Genomic DNA, 13,620 nt, shown 5'->3' with positions numbered 1-13,620 from the left:
ATTACATTTTATTTACAAAGCATCCCTGATAATTGATTCGATACTCGAAATAAAACTTTTAACTGCAGCAAGTGGCATATTGTTGCTTGTCAAAGTCAAAGATAAGAAATTGAGTAGATACTGGTGAGAGAAAATTTTTGGTAAACAAAAAGTAATTGGCATTTGATTTGAGATTTGTTAAAAATAATCAAATCGTTTACAAAATAGAAAATTAAAAAAATTGTGATGTCTGAAAAAAAGAATTTATTGCCTCCAGGTTGGGACTGCAAATACGATGAAAGTAGTGGAAGATGGTAAATGTATTTGAAAAAAATTCAATTTAGCTATAGGAATCTAAAAAAAAACTTCCAAGTAGGTAGGAAATTTCCTTATCTATACCTGAGATTTATCTTAAAAGTTTAGTAAATTGTGTATAAAATGATGAAAAATTCATTGTTCACAACAATCAGTGTGAATTTTATTTGAAATTAATACAATATTTTATAACATTTCTTCTACAAGTATATAAAGTCAGTTCATATTATAAAATTTTTAAATAAATTTAAATGATAAATCAATAATTGCTGGGGGTAAAAATCTTTTACCTACATACATACATATGTTGATTTTAAAGTTAAACAGCTCTTGCAAGAAATGTATGTATATGCGTAGTGGGTTTTTTTTTAATAGGTGTGGAGAAATGTATTGAAAATTACAGTACATGAACGTTTACATATAATACATAGTATGTATATAACACATATGCATATTATATAGGAAGAGTTACGAGTAAATTCAAAACCTTTAATTAAAAATTTTTAATTGGTTTATGATGTCATTTCAATTGAAATACTTGTATCTCGTACCATCTTTTTTCACTATGGTTACTTGATATTCTTTGTAATTATGTTAGCATATGTAGGTACGCGTAGTGCTAATATATTCTATGTACCTTATATTTTTTTTAAAATTAATATTAAACTAAAATAAATTTTCCTTTATTTTCATTTTAGCTATTACGTTAATTATCTAACAAAAGCTATGCAATTACAAGATCCCAGAATTGGTTATATGCCATTACAGAATGATTCAATAGAATCTATACCATTGCAGGTAAAGTTTTATATAAAAAAATGACATTGTTTTCGTTAAATAAAGGATTAAATAATGTGTTTTTTAATACATGCAATATTTTTTTTTGTTTTAAGTATAAAATATGTAAATATGTAGTATTTTTGTAAAATAAGTTTTTGTTGGAGTTAATGTTTGTTAAAAATTTTTTTTTTGTGTTTTTCTTTTTTTTATTTTTTTTAATATTGGATTTAGCCTATGCATGGATCCCCCTATCATGTTTATCCAGTAAATAATTTTACAGCTGTAAGGGCATTTCAGGGACCGCATTCTAGCATACATAGTATATCTGGAAGTCCTTTAATGTCAACAGCTAGTCAAATGACAATGGTATGTAACATTTTGTAAATTTACGTTGTCTATGTATACATATTTATAGGTATGAATGATTTGTCACAAATAAGATCATATATGTACATACGTACATATATATGTACATTTAGAGTTCATATATTAAACATCTACCATATGTTTTTTCTTTTTTTTTTTTTAGGAAACACCATTATTACGAACAAACGATTCTCCACATATTCCAAGAATTGATAGTTTAGGATCAAATCGTCGCAAATCTATACCAATGCAAGAAACCTCATTCACTAATCAAATTGATACAAATGCTGTGGTTTCGAAAATTCAAACCATGTTTCCAACAGCTGGTGAAAATCATATTCGATTACTTTTGAAAAAGTAAGTTTATGTATTTTTGTTTTTTTTTATTTTATTTGTATTTATTTTGTAATAAATACATTATTTGTATTTATTTTGTGAGTTTTAACATATAAAAACTAAAATCACATTGTAATATGCTTTTTGCTTTCACGCTTTCCACTAATGTATAAATATAATATTTTGAACACTTTGTATAATCTACTAAAAAAAAAAAAAAATGCTTTAAAAAATGTAAATCAAAACAAAACAAAAAAATTATATACTTGTATAAATATAAAATCAAAGATATTATAATCGTGAAGCTGTAGTAATAAGTGCTTTACAAGTTGAAAAGCATCCACTATGCACTCCTGGACCTTATACAACTCCACCAATTCAACGTCACTTGTTCAATCAGAGTAATTCTGCATTTCAATTAACACCACCAACACACCGTTTAGACTACTATTCTAGATCTGGTAGTCCTATGCCAAGTTCTTCAAGTTTTCGTCCATCAAATATTAAAAATGGACTAATCGGACATCTATATGGATCACCGAAAATTGGAGAACAAATACGTAATTCGCCAAAACCACATTCTTCACCAAAAATGAAATTAAGGTTGATAACATACAATACATAGTATAAAATCTGTTTTTGTTTAAAAAAATAACTTTTTTACGTAAAATTTTTGAATTTTTTATTTATGTTTAAATCATTTTTGCTTTTTATAATTTTTTTCATATTTTGCAAAGAAGCTTAAATTTTTTCATTTCTTATTTGATGGTTTCTTTTAACAACAATTTTTCGTTTTTTTTTTTTTTTAAATTAAATTTGCAAATTTTCTCTACTCCTTCGTTTTTATTTCCATTAATTTTATTGTCAAGATTTTAACAATAAAATGTATAAAAATATAAAATATACTAAATATATATTTGCAATTAAGTCAATGTGGCTTTCGCAAATGACTTTTCTTTCTAAGGCTTTTTTATTAAATTGAAAATATTTTTCTAATGCATAATGAGCACGTGTGCAGTTAAAGAGGATTCATTAGGAAAAATTGTATACATATCGTATGGCACATAAAAATACAAATTGAAAATTTTTAAAGGTTACCTAACTATTTATTTATTAAAAGCAGTAAAAAAAATATTTATTGAATAAATAATTAATTTTTATTCATTAACTAAAAAAGGGTCTCCGTTTCAATTATATTAACTAAATATTTAATTTATAGATCTAATATAGTATTATTACTAATTTATGTGTAAAAAACAATTAATTTTTAGGTATTGTACTTTGTTGTGCATACAAATTACATTAACAACACTAAAATACATTATTGCTGTTATTTAATTTTAAATGTTCTCTTTTATTTTATTTTCTTTTGTTTTTAATTTTGAATAAATTTTCATAATTTTATTACAAATTTTAACAAAATTAATTTAAAAACTAACATTTTAAATATTATTGGACATATTTCTTATTTATTATATTTTGTTATTTTGAACAAGGTATATGAAAAACATTTTTCCAAAAGCCGATGAAACATTATTATTGGATGTATTAGCAAATTCAGACAATAATGGTAAAATAATATTATAGAATGAAATTTAAAATTATATGTTTTAATTTTTTTTAAATTATTCATATTTTGTTTTATAGTTCAAAAGGCTTCCGAAAAACTTAGTGCTATGGGTTATACGAAACGCGACGTACCAATAATGCCAAATCCTCATAAAATTGAATCAGATAAAAAGAATAAAAAAGATAATAAACAAGCAGAAAAAATAATTCCACTTCACCCTAAGGAATTAACTGAAGAAGAGAAAGAAAATAGTAAGTTTCTTTATAATTTTATAATAATTGTAATTTATTAATTCTAAAATTGTTTTATGAACCATTTTCACTTACTTATTTTTTTTTTTTAGTTAAAGTTCATCTTCAAGAAAAATATCCCAAAATAACAGAACGTATAGTTTCAATGGCATTAGAAAGTGTTGGGTATTCTGAAGATCGAGCAAATCAAATATTGCAAATAGTTCAACAAGAAGACGATGATCGTGCTAAAAAAGAAGCTCATGCAAAAGATGTAAATAAAATTGCCATCAAAGATAATGAAAAATCAAATGCTTCACTTAAAGAAAGGTATTTAATTCTTGTAGAAATAATAATACGATAATCATAATTAACATAAAATAACATACATTTCAAATGAAATATTTATATGTACATTTTTAAGAAAGAAAATTCAAAATTCTAATTCACTTCATTCATTTTTTGGCAATTTCATTGAAATTTTTTATTATTACTTATGTTGCAAAATATTTTTTTATTTTATTTAATTTTAAAATCATTTTCTGTATAATAATACTAAGAAAATAAATATTATCGCCATAATATTTTTTAATTCTCAATATAATTATGATTTATTATTTAATTAATATAAGATCATTTTATTAATAACATTAAAGCTTCCATATTATCAAAAAATCAATTTTATTGAATTTCAAATAAACCTTTATTTGGAAATTCTAAATACAATTTCTCTTCCATTAAGTTTTCTAATTATTGTATGTATGTACTTTTAAACTTAAATGTTTAATTTAAGATTAAGGAAAAATTAATTCTAAACAAAACTATATATATTTATAGTTAAATTTAGAAATATTGAAATACGATTTATATTCATATTTATACATGTATATATATAATAAGCATTTAAATATGATTTATTTGTAAATAGAAAAATTTATATTTTAATTAATTATTGTAACACAATGGCACAGGCATACATTTTCATAAGAATATTTCATATATAATAAAATCTAAAAAAGCAGATAGATGATTGAATTCAATTTTTTTTTTTGTTTTGCAACAAATTCTTAAATAAGCTATACATTAATTTAGGGATTAAGACCGTACAAAATGTAGATATTTTTTGTAAAGAATTATATTAAAATATGTATATATTTTACTCAAGTAATTGCAAAACTAAAACTGCGTGAATTTGCCATGCAAAAATTAAATATCCCGTCTAAATAAATGAAAATATAATTACATTTTATTTATAAACTACATGTATACTAGTAGTTTTTTAATTTATTTTAAAATAACTAAATAAATCAAAAAGAATTACATAATAGGAATTAAGGTCTATAATAAAGTCTATAATTTATAATAGTGATTGTATATAAGCGACATATATTTCAATTCTTTTCATTTTTTAAGGTTTAAGTTTTGCAATTCCAAATTACATAAAATAATTTTATTGCAGAAATAACGCAAATAGTGAATTTTAAAGTATTTATAGTAGCATATTTAATAGCATATTCTGAATTAATAAGTGTTACAGGGAAAATTTCAGAATATTTTTGTTATTTAAATTTTTTTAAATTTTTTTGTTAAAATATTACTTCAATTAAATATACATAATAAGTATATTATTTACTGTTGCTTATATTATTTTAAACCATTTTGTTTTTAATGATATGAAAAATTCAAAACGAAAATATTTTATTTAAATTATTAAAAATTAAACAATAATATAAAAAACGAAAAACAAGCTTAATATGAGAAATAAAAATAATTTTTTTAATATCACAAAAATATACATTGTTATGATTAAAAATATAAATAAAAAACCTAAAATAAATGATATACAAAATTATTTAACAACTGGAATATTAATTCCATTTAAAAGTTGATCTTTATATAAGAAATATACTAAAATATTTTATTTTTTAATTACTTATTTATTAATATATAATTTTACTACCCAAAATATATTTAGTTGAAAAAATGTTTTGTCTCTTATGATTTTGTCGTGATATTTAATTATTTTATTATGTTACTAAATAATTTTTTTCTTAATGTAAATTATTTTTGTTCTCTCTGATAATGAAGTAAAAAAAAAAAAAAGTAAGAAATTACACGATACAATTTTTAAAAATTTATAGTTTGAATGATCCCATTGATATTGGAAAAGATCAACATGATAATATTATCGACATTGAACAAAATCAGAATGAAAATACAAATAATATATTAAATGATGTTTCACAATTGCAACAAGAAAATAATAATATGAAATCACAAGTAAAAATATCTTCACAAAAAACCTGTTTATCATCTCACGATAAAAACAACAGCAATAATACCAACAAAATACAACACAATGCTATAAATGAAAATAATATTTTAATTCAAAATGATAATAATAATAAAGAATTAAAAATTTCAAATTCTAGAAATGATATTATTAATATCAATTATGAAGAAAAGACTGAAGCCGATAATAAATCATCAAATATGAATATCGAAGATTCTAATAATCAATTACAAATGTCAACATCTACATCATCATCATCATCATCAGCTATATCATCTTCATTTTTAACATCTAATAACAAAGGATCAAAATATATATTAAAATATCGTACAAGAGATAAATCGGGATCATTAAAGTATGGGCAATTCTTAAGAATTTTTAGATAATTGTATTATTTATTTTATAAAAACACTTAAAAATAACACAATTTTATAGTTATTATTATATGAATTAAGATTTTTTTTTTTTTGTAATTTTTAAAAATACTTTTTTATATTTAATTTAATTTTATCCAATAATATTTGTTTGTTTGTTTGTCTTTTTTATTTATCACTTAGTAAATTATATTAAATTGTATTTTAAGTTGAAGCATGTTTTTATTTTATAATTATAATTTTATAGTATATCAATATAAGTAATTATTTATGAATTTATCATAAATATAGAGCATTATATTATTTATAGTAAAGAACTTATATAATATAAGAAATTAGTAAAATATATTCTAGAAGGAGGAAAATATCGTCTAAAATAGCATCTCAAAAATTTATATTGAATTAATTATTTTCGTACCAAATATATTGTACATAATTTTATAGTAGATAAGCAAAAAAATAATTAAGCAAAGAAATGAATTTATTAAAAATAATTAGTTATTTTTAAATTACTAATTTAAATAATTAAACTAAGACAGCAATAAATTTTCATTTAATATTTGCTTTTATTTCTGATTTAATTTATTTTATTTTAATAATTTATTTTAGAAATGTTTTTACAAATTATATTTTTATTTTTTTTTAACTGTAGATATTTAGTATATTTGTATATTACAATATATAAGTATTAAAATTGTTATAATTTCAATCTAATATCGGTTAAATATATTTTTTACTGCAAAACCAAATTAGGAATTAAAAATGCTACGTACCCCCAAAAATGATTAATTTACTGTTCAACTTGTTTATAAAATAAAAGCTACGAAATTATTATAGTTATATTTTAATGTTTAAAATATATTTCGTATCGCCAGATATATTCCATATCCATAAAATTTTAATATTATTTATTTTCTATTTTTTCATATTTCAGAATGTTTAATTAGTGTGATAACTTGCACAATTTATTAATATTATAGTAGTTAGTTTAGCGAATTTCTAAAAATTTTAATTTTAATCTAAAGATTTAAAATAGATTTATAATATTATAATATAAAAGTTTTTATACATTTTTAATTACATAAGCAAGATAATGTATAAATGTTAGAGGGAATTAAATAAAAAAAATCCTATTATTAATATTTTTGTTTTAGGATCATAAAACCAGCAAAATTTCAAAGTATGTGCTTATATAAAATACAAATATTAATGTATTTTATTTATCAGTATTAAATTTTAAATTGGAATAATTATTATTATTAAATTTAATGCGTTGAGTTCTGAAATAGTTATTGGTTTCTGCTTGAATAAGCTAAATTCTATTAAACTTTCGAATATCGTTGCTATGCCAAAAGCTATTTTATGTATCAAGTTCATTTTAGAATTAAAAAAAAAATATTGTTTTCTGAATTAAACGAATAAAAAGCAATCAATATAAAAATTATAATTTTTATTTTTAACATTATGAACATATTATATTTTTTATTTATCTCTTTTCTTTCTCTTATAGCACTGACAATTTATTTAATAAGTTTTATTTTACTTAAGATATCACTTGTTTTGTTAAAAATGTAAATTTAAAAATTTAGTAATTTACTTATTTTACATCTCATAAAATATCATAAATTCATTATAAATTTAATTATTATATATAAAAGAAGTTATTTTATATACAAGGTAATAGTAAGTAATTATATGCTTACGTTAATAATTTGTGCAATGTTGATGAATATGCAACCAGTATTTAATGTATTTTTTTTTCAATTTGTTTTATTTATTTTTTGTTCTGAATTCAGAAATTCATCAAGTAGTTCAAATGATGTTGAAAAAGATGCTGTATACCAACAAGAATTTCAATCAATTCTTGGAAGAATTTCAACTTTGGGACATAATAAAGAACTTTCAAATGGTCCAAATGAAAATCTTTTACTGTAATATTTCTATACAATTCTATTTTTTTTTTTTCTTTAGATTTTTTAATTTTTGTTATTAATTCTTTTAGTGCTGATTATGTTACATGGAGCGGTGCCAATCCAAATTTAACAATTGCAAATAAAACAAAAAGTAAAGGTTCTGATGCCAAAAATTTAAGATGCGAACGTGTTAATCCACATGGTTCTAATACAGATTTATGCAAAGGACCAAAAATTGGTTTGGCAAAAGGAAGTATTTATTCAAGTTTAAACGCAAATATTAAATGTAATTAATATGAAAAAATAATATTTTACAAAAAGTAAAAAAAAAATGAAATTAATCGTGGATCAAGGTGTAATAAAAACAACATGTTTCACATTGAATTTTAAGTTCAATATCTGTAATTCGACAAATTTTTCTGTGACTCTACCTTTTAATTGGCTTAAGCATAAATAATTTTTTTTTTTAAATTAGATAAAATTTTTAGTAGAAAATTTTTTAAATAATTTAAATGAATTTAAATCGAAAAAATTGCCAAAAAAAGAAAAAAACATGTTCATTAATTGAAAAATACGTATATAATAAATAAGTATATAATATGTAATTTCAATTTCATTTAAAAAAAATATTTAATAAAATTATGTTACTAGTTAAGAATCTCGGAAATGATTTAGCGTGAAAATTTACTTTTTTCTCTAATGTATGTGAATGTATTGAATTTTCAACAATTGATTTATGCTCATTTATTAAACATTTATAAGATTAATAATTACAAATTTAAAAAAAAAAAAAAAACGATGCTATATTTTAAAATACCATATCACTAAATTAGCAATATCTCACAATATAATTTTTTTGTCTTCTATATTTTTATTGAATATTATATACATAAATAATTACACATATTCTGTTATCCGCATAATTGGGGATTGCTATTTAAAAAATTTGTAATTTTTTAAAAAAATTTTTTTGAAATTCTATACTGAAAAACAATAAATTTCTCAATAATATCTCGAATCATCTTAAGTGATGCGAATAACAGAATATGAGCGAATATAAAGCTTTTTTTTTTAGCAAACAAATAGATTATAATATATTTTATTAATACATTTTAAGCTTCACTTATTAAAACATAATAGATATATAAAACCATGTAGCTTAATTAACTTTATTAGCATGAATAATATTTTTATTTTAAATGTTTAATTGTATATTATTTATAATAATGTACATTGTGCAACTAAGTTGTAAGATTTAATATTCGGCACATAATGTATATTAATTGCACATTACCTTTTGAATTTAATGTATTTATAATTAAAAACAAAGCTCTCTAGCAAACAAATAAAATATTACTAAATAATGTACTTATAATTTGTATACGTGTAATTATACTTATTTGTAATAATAACAATTTATTTATTTAACACAAAATTAAAGTGTTAAAACGATTTATTATTTTTTGAAAGAATTTATTTTAAATATTATAAATTATATATTTATTTTAAAGGATACATATTCAATTAGTAATATTAATCTTTTATAATTAGTAATATCAATACCTTTATATTCAAAAAATAACTTAAAATTTAAAATAAAAAGAAAAGGAAACAATCAAAGATTGAATTAAATCCATAAACTTCCGGTACAGCTACTAAAACCTTAAATATCTTTTTCAGAATTATTTTGCATAAACTCCCGTCCAAAATAAAAAATTATGAATATTAATTATGTATATTTATTGAATTTACATAAAAAAATCTAAAATGAATTTTTTTACGAATTTTTTTTTCCATAATAACATTAAGTTATTTAAAAATTTTTTTTTTTTTTTGAATTATGTAATGGGTTATGGACCTTACTGTTCAAAAAAAAAAATTGCCAAATATAATTGACTGGTTTAATAGTATACACATACTAAAATATTTAATAACATACTTTACAAAAATTGATTATGTACATTTATTTTAAAAGTTAAATAATTTATTTAATATATGTACATAATTATTATGCATGTTTAAGAACTACATACTTTTAAAATTAATCGCTTGTAATTAACATTTTACTCTAGAACACCGTCCGTTCTTTACTTGACTTAAATTTATTTCATAATAATATTAGTTATTAAGCGTCATTTTTTTTTTAAAAATAATATTACTAAAATTTCTTAGTATATTTTTTTAGATATAAGATATTCTTGTAGTAAAATTATATCTCAAAAAGTTAAATTTACAAAAAAAATAAAAAGAAAAAAATGTATGTTGTGTAGAAATGCATTGCAAAACCAATAAATACATTTCAGTAAAAAAAAATAAACGTATATTTTATTGTATTAAATAATTATTGTTATATTACAGCAATAGGAGTTTCGAGATAATTAGATTATGTATTTCTTAAAGTGCATCTTTGTTAGAACTATTGTAGTTATAAAAAGTCGAGAAATGATTTTGTATTTTGAACGTAGGAATACCAAACCAAACTCAAAGATTATTTCAACAAAAAGGTACTCATTTAACAAGTTTGTTGAAGAAATAAAAGAATCTGCTATTATGGATGGAGAAAATTAGTAATAAAGCTAGGTCTATTACGAACTTTGTATTTTATGACCTCATAGTACATACATTCATACAAATATTTATGTGCGTATAAAAGTATTTATATTGTAAATCTATATTGTATTCGCGAAAAATATATTTTAAGATGTACATATACATTATTTGGTTTCCGTATCTACAACTCATATTCGTTATTTTAACGCTGTTATAATTAGTATTCACACCATTATTGTTACTCCCCTGCTCTGGAAAACTCCATTTATTATATAATTTCATCTATATTTAAAAAAAAAGTTTTAATTAAAAAAACACTAAACACTTTCAAAAGATTCCGTACAAATTTTTCGTACTTTTCAGAAATTTTTCACCTCCTGGCATCACTGGTCTAAATACCACGTTAGAAAGACGGTAACTTGACAGTTCGTTTTATGTTTACAACCACATGTACATGGTGTGACGTACAAGCTAAAAGTCTTGTGTGATCGTGGGGTAAATAAACACAATATTTGATATTGATTCAATTTATAAAAATAAAAACAAAACTTTAGTATAATTTGATGAAAGTAAAAAGGTGAATTTTTAATAAATACAAGTAATAATGGTAAATATGACTAAACCTAAAACAGAAATTTTACAATTATTTTCTGAACAAAAACGTAATAATAGTTACTTAAATGTTGCTGCACCTATGGTTCGTTATAGCAAGTATGTACTTATATTAACTACTTTGTTTTGAAAATAAGAACAAAAATTTTTATTGTAGACTAGAATTTAGAAAACTTTTAAGAAAACATAAAACTCATTTATGCTTCACTCCAATGATTGTAGCTGATTCTTTCTGCAGAAGCGAAGAAGCCCGTAATAGTGAATTTACAACATCACTTGGTAAATATAATCTCTATACGTTTTTAATCATAATAGTATTGCGAGTTTTTATCCAATTTGCTTTAAAGATGATTATCCATTGATAGCTCAGTTTGCTGCTAAAGATGCTGTGGAGTTTCAAACTGCATCTCAATTGGTGTATCCATATGTAGATGGTGTCGACATTAATTGCGGTTGTCCTCAAAGTTGGGCTATTTCAAAGTCATATGGATGTGCTCTGCTAAGGAAACCGGAACTTATACAAGATATGATTAAATCTGTTCAAAGAGTTTTACCAAACTCATTTAGTTGTTCCGTAAAAATGAGGTTATTACAAAAAAGGGATCTTAAATCTACTGTGGATTTAAGTAGGCAATTAGAAAAAACTGGAGCCACGTTTATATCAATACATGGAAGGACTCCACGGCAAAAAACATCAGAACCTGCCGATATGGCAGCTGTTTCAGAAATTAAGAAGTCTCTGACTATACCTATAATTTATAATGGTGATATTAAATGTTTAAACGATGCAAATACAGCTTATAATGAAACAAATTGTGACGGGATTATGAGTGCAAGGGGTTTACTGAGTAATCCTACTCTTTTTACAGGCACGACAAAAACAACAAATGAATGTTTGCAAGATTGGGTAAATATTGGAGCTGCAGCCGATATGAATATATCTTTCCAATGTTTTCATCATCATTTAACGTTTATGATGGAAAAGCTCTTGAAGAAAAAAATTAGGACTCATTTCAATAATTTTACGACGAAGGAGCAAATTTTTAGTTTTATGTTAGAACATTTTAATATTACTCCAGAACTAAATTCCGATGCATATGATTATGGACAAAACCTTTTAAAATGTGATTATAACAGCAATGTGTGTGAAAAATATAAAGCTCTCATAAACGAAAATACAAATATTTCACAAAATGGAAACAGTTGGAATGAAAAGAGCGTTGGTAAATACTTTTTGGAGCACACAGAAGGTGATAAGGATGATTATGACAATGATCAATTCTCCTTTATGGGTACTTCTATATTCGATTAGGGTTTTTTCCGAGCGTAAAGAATTAAAGTTAATTTTTGTATATAAGTTGAAACTTATTTTCAAAATTATGTAGATATGTATATATGATATGTAAATGATCAATTTTAAAATTTTAAATATAATGGCCAGTAATAGTGTCCACGTCTGTCCTAATTTATTACACTAGTTAATAAAACAAAACTATATTTTTTTAACACTAAACTTCGTCTTCATTTAATAACATATTTGGTATACCATCACTAATTGGAAATAATCTACCCGTTTCAGGGCACTGAAGGTTACCTTCTACTATGTCAATCTCCAAAAGCAAATGATGTATTTTTTTTAGTATTTCATGATTTCCTAAAATATCTTCATTGACTTCCTTGGGTATATTTTCAGCTAAACCGACCTAAAAAAAAGAATTTATGTGCACTTTTAGTAGATATGTACTACGTTTTATAAATGTTTTCAATTACATATTTTAATTTACAATATTAGTTAAATTTACCTGGTCAGCAACCGCCAGCACTGTGGGCCAATCCATTTTTTGTATTATTTTTTGTATGACATTGGCATCAAATTCTGTCTCTACAACTTCCTTTTTAACAATCTATAGTTTTCGAGTGAATAAGTAAAATACAAAAGCATCAATGAAATAAAATATAAAATAAAAATAACATGATAAAATTTTAAAAGTTGTAACATTACGTTTAATTTTAAAGGGAAACCTTTTTGAACTCCACGCATTCCCTTTGACGTCAAAAAATTGTATGTAAATAACTTCATATTTAACAAATTTTAAAATTTTCTACTGGAATAATAGTATTTAATCTAAAAAAAACTTAAATATTTTACTTTTATATATTTTGATCAAATCACAATATGTACATATAACCAAAAAAATAAAATATGATCTAGGGTTGAACACAATATTTAATATAAATACAATATTGACGTTTTTGTAAAATTCTAGGGCTACCACACCTCTTTGGTTTTAGTTCATTTAAA

General features: G+C 22.1%; 3 protein-coding genes across 7 annotated transcripts; 2 read left to right on the top strand and 1 right to left on the bottom strand.

Moving 5' to 3' along the window:
• Positions 1-114: 114 nt before the first annotated feature.
• LOC129606851 (uncharacterized) lies at positions 115-9,090 on the top strand. 4 transcript variants are annotated; one of them, XM_055517444.1, is made up of 10 exons: positions 115-293; positions 993-1,092; positions 1,306-1,440; positions 1,604-1,797; positions 2,065-2,379; positions 3,273-3,346; positions 3,424-3,597; positions 3,690-3,906; positions 8,040-8,174; positions 8,246-9,089. In XM_055517444.1, the coding sequence occupies exons 1-10, from the start codon at positions 226-228 to the stop codon at positions 8,448-8,450; spliced, it is 1,617 nt and encodes a 538-aa protein (XP_055373419.1). In that variant the 5' UTR covers positions 115-225; the 3' UTR covers positions 8,451-9,089. The 4 variants fall into 4 exon arrangements, with proteins under 4 accessions (XP_055373419.1, XP_055373422.1, XP_055373421.1 ...); XM_055517446.1 differs by lacking the exon at positions 115-293 and adding an exon at positions 770-897 and having other exon boundaries at positions 8,246-9,090; XM_055517445.1 differs by lacking the exon at positions 115-293 and adding an exon at positions 777-901 and having other exon boundaries at positions 8,246-9,090.
• A 2,170-nt stretch (positions 9,091-11,260) lies between these two features.
• On the top strand, positions 11,261-12,774 carry LOC129606852 (tRNA-dihydrouridine(20a/20b) synthase [NAD(P)+]-like). Of its 2 annotated transcripts, none has more exons than XM_055517450.1 (3): positions 11,261-11,417; positions 11,476-11,597; positions 11,684-12,774. In XM_055517450.1, exons 1-3 carry the CDS (start codon positions 11,311-11,313, stop codon positions 12,628-12,630), a joined length of 1,176 nt encoding a protein of 391 aa, XP_055373425.1. In that variant the 5' UTR covers positions 11,261-11,310; the 3' UTR covers positions 12,631-12,774. The 2 variants fall into 2 exon arrangements, with proteins under 2 accessions (XP_055373425.1, XP_055373423.1); XM_055517448.1 differs by having other exon boundaries at positions 11,666-12,774.
• On the bottom strand, positions 12,763-13,504 carry LOC129606853 (multifunctional methyltransferase subunit TRM112-like protein). Its single transcript, XM_055517451.1, has 3 exons — positions 13,321-13,504; positions 13,121-13,222; positions 12,763-13,021 (listed from the first exon to the last, which is right to left on the bottom strand). Exons 1-3 carry the CDS (start codon positions 13,396-13,398, stop codon positions 12,827-12,829), a joined length of 375 nt encoding a protein of 124 aa, XP_055373426.1. The 5' UTR covers positions 13,399-13,504; the 3' UTR covers positions 12,763-12,826.
• Positions 13,505-13,620: the final 116 nt, after the last annotated feature.

The sequence above is a fragment of the Condylostylus longicornis genome, unplaced genomic scaffold (assembly GCF_029603195.1).
Source record: "Condylostylus longicornis isolate FDR11 unplaced genomic scaffold, ASM2960319v2 ptg000022l, whole genome shotgun sequence".
In the NCBI taxonomy this organism is placed as follows: Eukaryota; Metazoa; Arthropoda; class Insecta; order Diptera; family Dolichopodidae; genus Condylostylus; species Condylostylus longicornis.
Note: the sequence above shows the minus strand (reverse complement) of the source record. Positions and strands in the feature narration are given on the sequence as shown.

What these genes read in the sequence shown, in the direction of transcription:
- LOC129606852 (XM_055517448.1), top strand. Translation starts at nt 11,311, where the DNA reads ATGGTAAATATGACTAAACCTAAAACAGAAATTTTACAATTATTTTCT. An exon ending in CCTATGGTTCGTTATAGCAA is followed by an intron (nt 11,418 to 11,475) that starts GTATGTACTTAT and finishes TTTTTATTGTAG; the next exon opens with ACTAGAATTTAGAAAACTTT. An exon ending in TGAATTTACAACATCACTTG is followed by an intron (nt 11,598 to 11,665) that starts GTAAATATAATC and finishes TTTGCTTTAAAG; the next exon opens with ATGATTATCCATTGATAGCT.
- LOC129606851 (XM_055517444.1), top strand. Translation starts at nt 226, where the DNA reads ATGTCTGAAAAAAAGAATTTATTGCCTCCAGGTTGGGACTGCAAATAC. An exon ending in CAGCTAGTCAAATGACAATG is followed by an intron (nt 1,441 to 1,603) that starts GTATGTAACATT and finishes TTTTTTTTTTAG; the next exon opens with GAAACACCATTATTACGAAC. An exon ending in TGAAGAAGAGAAAGAAAATA is followed by an intron (nt 3,598 to 3,689) that starts GTAAGTTTCTTT and finishes TTTTTTTTTTAG; the next exon opens with TTAAAGTTCATCTTCAAGAA.
- LOC129606853 (XM_055517451.1), bottom strand. Translation starts at nt 13,398, where the DNA reads ATGAAGTTATTTACATACAATTTTTTGACGTCAAAGGGAATGCGTGGA. An exon ending in GTTTCCCTTTAAAATTAAAC is followed by an intron (nt 13,223 to 13,320) that starts GTAATGTTACAA and finishes CGAAAACTATAG; the next exon opens with ATTGTTAAAAAGGAAGTTGT. An exon ending in TGCTGGCGGTTGCTGACCAG is followed by an intron (nt 13,022 to 13,120) that starts GTAAATTTAACT and finishes TCTTTTTTTTAG; the next exon opens with GTCGGTTTAGCTGAAAATAT.